The sequence below is a fragment of the Rhinolophus ferrumequinum genome, chromosome 4 (assembly GCF_004115265.2).
Source record: "Rhinolophus ferrumequinum isolate MPI-CBG mRhiFer1 chromosome 4, mRhiFer1_v1.p, whole genome shotgun sequence".
Classification (NCBI taxonomy): Eukaryota; Metazoa; Chordata; class Mammalia; order Chiroptera; family Rhinolophidae; genus Rhinolophus; species Rhinolophus ferrumequinum.
In genome coordinates, this window is record NC_046287.1 from 72,487,110 (window position 1) to 72,494,469 (window position 7,360).

Genomic DNA, 7,360 nt, shown 5'->3' on the forward strand with positions numbered 1-7,360 from the left:
TCTGTGGTAACTGTTACAGAGATGAGAAAACTTCCCTAGATAAGGCCTTTGGGGATCAGATGGAGCCCCGAGACACCCACTTGACAGTTCCATTAGTAGTGTGCACCATATTCTTGGTGCTCTATAAAGACCTCTAAGCATTATCTGAATCATTTCCTTGGAAAGAGAAGGGAGGGTTCTTAGAAATTTATGGTCTAGAGACTTTTGCCCCTGCTTTAAGTTTGTTTCTTTCCTGCCTATCAAGAATTTGAGGAAGACGAGAAATTTGCTACTAACTGGCAAAAGGCAAACCTACTTAAACTTTTAAAATGCTATACATATATGAATGTTCAAGTTTGAAACACTAATCTTTTTATCTTTAAAACACAGTTATTTGAACATGACCACACTTTTACTTTTGAGTGAAAGCCAATAGCAAAAACATAACCATAATAGCATTCTTGCTAAATGTTAGGGAGTTTCTTATTTGCCAGAAAGACATGTATACAGCACCTCTGGCTACATTCCTTCCATCTAGTGCGTATGTCTTATTGATCACAGTACTATCTTCCCCTGTGGGTCCTGGCGTGACCCCAGAATGTTTCTCAAGGCAGTGACACCCTGGCAGCCATTTCAAATTGTTTTAAATTGTCAGAAATGAAACTTATTTGCCACCCCATCCCAGAGTGAGCGATGTACAGACCAGACTCTTATCAATTGATGAGCAAGCCATTTGATGTGTTTCACAGGGATATTCAAAGGCACCAGAGTCTTACTGGGTCATGCCCTGTGAGTTTTGGCTTGAAAATTCCACAGAGCTAAATGTTAATGGTTTTTCTTACACCTTGGTGCAGAAAAATCTAGTTTTAATAAGTTATTTAGAACATGTTTTCAAGCTTATATGAAATTTAAGTTTTCAAGTAATGTTTTTGTACCTTTGTTTCAATGTTTTTTTGTAGTTTAAGACTATTTGGGATTTAGAGATAGTATCTCTCCTAAGTGTACCATGGGCATTGAGAGAAATCCTAGTTCTGGCACTGTTACCGAGCAAGGTGATCTTGAAAAGGTCAAGAAACCAGGCTTCTCCTGTTAAGATTGGATTTTGACAGCTAAAGTCTCTTCTACAGAATTTTATAATTTCCCCTGATTAGGGCATGTAAAATTTCTATGGTTTATGCTGGTGTCGCCTCTGTGCTCCAGAGTTTTATATCTGATTGTCTGCTCAACATTCCCACTCAAATGTCTAAAAGTCATCTGCAACTGAACAGATACAAAGCAGAACTCTTGATTCCATCCATCTACACCCTCATGCCCACTCTAAACCTGATATTCTCCATTCTTCCATATACATATCAGTATCCATGACCTCCATTCCCCCAGGTGCTCAGACCAGAAACTTTGAAGTCATCCTAGATTCCTCTCTTTCAGTTACCTTGTATTTACTCCATTTGCAAATTTTGAGATGTGTCCTCAAAATATATCTGTATCATTTCTCACATAAATTGTTTTAATTCCTCCTAACTAACCTTCCTGATTCCATTTTTGCCCTACTCCAGTTTCTTCTCAATTAAAATGTCACAGTGATCCTTTTAAAACATAAATCAGGTTTTGTCACTCTTCTGCTCAAAACCATACATTGATTTCCCATCTTAGAATAAAGACTAATGAGTGTCCTAGCCTTGGCCTATCTAATCTTGCCCCCAACACCTCTCTGATGTCATCCCTTATCATTTTCCCATCACTCATAATCCTCGGACACACAGGTCTTGCTGTTTCTCAGATATGCCAAGCATGTCCCATATTTAGTGCCTTTGTACTTGCTAATTCCTATTCCTAAGTGTTCTTCCTCCAGAATTCTGAATGGTCTGTGCCTTCTTTTCATTCACTTTCTATTTAGGTGTAACTTCACAATAGAGGACATCTTTGAAAACCCTTTGTAAGATAGTAACCTGTTTCTCCAATTCCCCATACATTTTTTTTGGTCATAGCTTGTATTATCACCTGACTTACTATATATTTCTCTCTTTATGATTATTCTTCCTCAATTACCATGAAACTTCCATGAGATCAAAGACTTTATTCATTGATGTAATAGGTACTCAACGAATATCGTTGAATAAATGGATCCTTGCCAGTTGTTTTAAATTAATCCTATTAGCAGTAATCAATCTATAAGGAGTCCCCAAACCAGGACCTAATTAGTATGTTGGAATATGGTCTCTTTCCTGAAGAATAATAAGAATTAGAGTAAAAGAGATTTTTTTTTTCATATGAATGGGAGACAAGCTTTTTTTTTAAAAAAAAGATTTACCTTCAACATTTTAATAAGGGTATGTTAAAGCTGCACAAAATTGAAATATTCTCAAATTTTAGCTATGAGGTAATTACTAAGGAGCAAAAGTATGTCCTTTAAAAATATAATATAGAAAACTGAAATATGTTAAATTATTCTTGGAAGAATTTTAAGTAGTTTTTTTTTCTTTTGAACATTGTTATAATTACTATTTCAGGGTATTCTAAAATAATAGTTTCTATGCCAATAATTTGTTCTAAGTGAAATGTTATTTTAATTTATGTGTATTTTTTCATACCATCCAATATGTTGATTGATATGTGGCATGTCTACTTAAATTTTAAAACTTAAATTCTTCATTTAAGACTCTTCATTTCCTCAAATTAAGCGTCAGGTTTGTAAGATTTGATAGTGTCAGATGTTTTCAACATTCCTGCATGATAATACTCAAATTTGTTGTTTTGGTCTTATCAAAGAAGATAGAGACTTCTTGGTTCAAGACCAGTTAGGGCACTTTAGAAACACTAGTTTTTCCTCAAACTTGAAAAAGTCAATCACCTTTATATATTTTTTCCATATCTACTTACAAAAATTAGTATTTTTTCTTTAATGTATTTATTCAAATTGGCACTGACATTTGTTTTTAAACCAAACTTTGAATCACTGTCATAAATGAGGAGCTAGTATAATTTGTTGTAAATAGAATATAACTTTAAAAAATAAAATTGATAATAAAATACTATTAGGTTCTAACTAGATTCCCTCACCTGCTAAAGTGTAAAGCTGAGGCCTACTCTATATATTAAAAATGGAAATTTGCCAGAGTTAAAAATTGTCATCTTATTGTAATCAGAGGAATGAAAAGAACTGAAAAGAGAACACTTTTCTTATTGTGAGTCAGTATGATTTAATTGTTCCTGTATCCCCCAAATTCTCTTGGGTAACTCCTACAATATCTTGCACTGCGGGTGGTTTGCGTTCCATACTTTGAGAAACACTTACCTTAATGCTGTCAAGGGTTAATCTGATGATTGTGATAATTATTATTATTCAGTCCTGAAAACCATCAATTTCCTGCAAAGCCATTGAGAGAGTCCCAGAGCCACCTTCTTACTGATTCTCAATCTTGGACAGAGAGCAGCACAAACCTGGGCAAAGGCAAAGCTGGTAAGAGTGTGCTTGTTTGGCTTTTCTGATATATTTTATTTTTGAAAGGTGAAAGTAGTGAAAAAATTTTATTATATTACCTATAGGATTTTTCTTGCTTTGGAGTCAGACTCCCAGTGTAAATTGAGAATTATTTTCAGGAACATCTATTTGTGAAGTAGTTGGTCTGTTAGCTGTAGAAAATCATTTTGTGAAAGATAAATCTACATTACATTTTTTTCCAGTTTAAAGAACCAATCTTTATTACTGCATATTAAATGATAGAAATAAACTCAACATACTATTTGTTTTTAAATGGAAAAATGTGATCAATTTAGACAAAAGGTTGAAAAAATATCTGCTGAAAAAGATCTTAAATTATGCAGTTCTTTTACTCTAAGATTTCTGTCCAATTTCAAAAGGTCGAAGTGATTGCATAATTACCTAACTTTAGCTACCTGTTATTTCTCCATATTTCTCATTATTGTTATCGATTTTAATCTTTTGATTACCTCTTTATTGGCAAAGAACAAGCAAGGCTTTGAAGTCAGACAGACCTAATTTCAAATCCCAACTTAGGCACCTAATCAGTGTGTGATATTTAAGTTACCTAATCTCTTTTAGACTTTGCTTCCTTATCTTTAAGATACTTATTTCTCGGGGTTAGGAAGGATTAAACAAGACAATGTGATCATATATGTAGGTGTGAGTACATATGTGTTGTGTCCCTAAAAATGAGTACAAAACCATACATCCACGATCAAGACACTGTTAGCCAGAAAATTACAAGGCCGACTAATTGAATTCTTCAAAATTTTCTTCATTTCTAGTCTTTTCTTCAAACTCTCTCCTAGTGCTGCATAACTTTGACTCATGGCACTTTAAAGTATTTACTGGTTTATTTGAAACCTCTTTGGGATTTAGTAGTGGTGAAAAAAAATTGCTAGTCCTAAGTAAATATTCTAAGGTCAATATTTAATATATAATCAGTCATCCTAAAATACAGGCTTGCTAACCCCATCCTTTGAATATTCATAATTTGGTCTCTCTTCACCTTCAAACCTACCATTCCATTTTGCAATATATGGGAAGGACTAGGAATTACCTAAACAAAAATTGATGACACTTATTTGCCTTTTGAATCCATCAGTTTCCTTAGAGGCAAAGAAGTGATGTATAGTTGGCGGTCAGTTTTTGGGGGTGGAGAGACAAAGAGCTCTTTCTTTCAGAAGGGATTTGTGTCTCATAGTCCTACATTAACATGGAAAGGATTTCTTGGTTTTTATGTGCTGTTATTTGGCATGTTAGATTAATTTTTCTGTTACTTTGCTAGATGAGTAAGAAACTAAAGTTAAAAGGATGATGTAAAAGAAGGAAGAGAAACACGAGAAATATGAGATCAGAAAGGGCTCAAAGATTTAGTTTGACTAGAATGAGGTAGGTCAATGAAGAATTAGGAAATAATTTAAGGTGATATGAGAAGTGCGAGTGTGTGTGTGTGTGTCTATATGACCATATTATAAACACTCATACTAGAAACAAGGCATCTTTGGAAGTATACTGGGGAGGGGGGGGATTCACGGATGAATAAACAGATCTTCAAAAGCAACCAAAAACTGCTAATTTATGTTCTTTCTTGAAGGTATGAGCAATCCTGCATTAAGCATGGAGAATGACGCTTAACTCTTCAAACAAAATAAATTTGTACTTTATGAAAGTAAGATAAGTTTTTTCTTTATTCCGTTTTATATTTTTAACACTTTTCCAGTTCTTTTAGGGTACATAGTTTCCATAAATATTGTTTATTTTTGAGTGATTCATATTAAAAGATGTCTTAATTGACCCTTGGGATTGTATTACTCATACTGGAGACCTCTGGACATGGAAGCTCGTGTTTAGGTTAATATGATAATAGAAATAAGTTGATGAACAAAATTTGTTTCTATAGTAATGCATTAAATGGCAAGAATTGATCCTAAAGTATTGAACTTTACATGACAATTATCTTGTCATTTCATAGGATTGTGCAATTTTTTATTTTTATTTTTTTCTGTCTTTCTGGATATACAGTGGTCATGTCCTTGACCATCCATTAGCAGAATTTCACTGGATCTAAGTACAAGATAATTATATCTTATTAGTGTAAACTGGTCATCCCTATTTTTGGTCCTAGTAGGACCCCATAGTATGAGCCATCCTTAAAATAATAGGTCTTCCAAATAATTTTCTTTAAACCTCGATTTTCTTAAACCTGTAGTTCCAAATCAGTTTAATACATAATCTATTTATAAGCCTACAGTCAATAAAAAGCTACAATAAAGAGTCCCTTTGGAACAAAGCCATAAACATCTAAACAAAATAAACAACTACACATACCATTATAATAAACACAATATAATGACTTAAACATGAACATTATCAATACAACTGTGTATTTACAAAACCACAATCTAGAGCCCTGAAGTCTAAGGGAAGCAAGAGAGTAGTATCGAAAACAAAGTCATCTGTGTCAAAGTACTTCATGGATATCTGAGTTTCCTTTTTTTTTTTAATTGTGTGTTTGTTTTTAACCCATTTGAATCCTCAAAATCTTTTCTTAATCTGTTTTTTAAAATTTGTTTCATTTTCATTTTGGTGAGTAGCTCTTTAAAAGCTGCAAAATACTGATCTGGCAAGTTGCTAGTTGACTCTTGGTTTTGGGTGACTGTAGATAATGGTATAGTCACCATCATGGTAACCATAGTTAGATTAATCCTAACTATGGTTAGGGGAGTGAAAATGTAATCTTAATTTGATTAAATATCAAGGAGACATTAAATTTATGGAAATCTTAAAATATAACTATAAATACACAAATATGAATCACTATAGTACCACTAATAAAATATATATTTTATAGAACACAGTTCTGTAAAGCATATAGTTTCACAGAGTTTTTGGAGTATTTTGAATTATTAGTTATAATTACCATTGTTTTTGAGGTCACGTGTTACATAGTCATACCCTGTCATGTAGACATCCCAGTATTTTGACACAAGACCTGTGTTGCGTTTGATTCATCGTTATTCTCAACATTGCACACAGTACCAGATGCATAACGGGTTCTTAATAAATATTTTATAAATAAGTGATAAAATAACATCATTAAAATTAAAAATCTCACAGAAACTTGATTTTATTACATTTGAATATGACATTAGTGGTCATAATAACCAAATGCCAGCATGAATCATCTGCATTGACATAAAAAAATGGTTTTCTGTTGTAGTATTTTTCATTCTATTGACATAACCAGTGACAGTAAAATATTTCTTTAAAAAATTGAGTTTTCCTAAGGTACCTAATATCCCAAATAGTTTTTAAAATAGTTTTTTCTGCTTTACATCTCAGACTTGCATTTCATTCATGTTGAACAATATTACCTGATATTTATATGCTTAATTATATTACTAAATGTTACCCTCATATTCTTTTTGAACTACATTAGTAAATGATCTGTGGCCTTTTAATAAAATATTTCAGAATATTTCCCAAATAGTTATAATGTGCCTAGAGCCAAATTAGTGCTAAATTTAGCCTATCGAACCTTCTCTCTTATAGAATATAAACAAAAAATGCTGTTTTTATGCACATGAAATTTCAAAATTATTTAAGTCCTCCTTTGAACTCAGTTGTCACTCCTAAATGCCTACCAGCCTCAGACAAATGCAGAATAACCTAGAACCCTGTCACTCAGTTTGGGACCCCAAACCAGTACCATTATCTTCACCTGAGAGAGGTTAATAGAAATGCAGGATTTTGGACCTCACCCTAGACTGACTGAATTAAAATCTGAATCTTCTGAATTTTAACAGTATCCCCATAGTCTTGTATATATGCACATCATAGTTTGAGAAGCATTGTTGTCGAGGTCTATATTCAAGAACTCATCTCCTGAGATAA

The 7,360-nt window shown here is 33.0% G+C and overlaps 1 protein-coding gene across 1 annotated transcript in view; it reads left to right on the forward strand.

The window, feature by feature from the left end:
- Nucleotides 1-7,360, forward strand: part of ZDHHC2 (zinc finger DHHC-type palmitoyltransferase 2) — a 59,365-nt gene that overhangs the window by 45,646 nt on the left and 6,359 nt on the right. Inside the window, exons 12-13 of the mRNA XM_033104452.1 lie at nt 3,327-3,439; nt 5,061-5,135. Coding sequence (XP_032960343.1) covers nt 3,327-3,439; nt 5,061-5,101 — 154 coding nt within the window. The 3' untranslated portion in view covers nt 5,102-5,135. The remainder of the gene's footprint in view (nt 1-3,326; nt 3,440-5,060; nt 5,136-7,360) is intronic.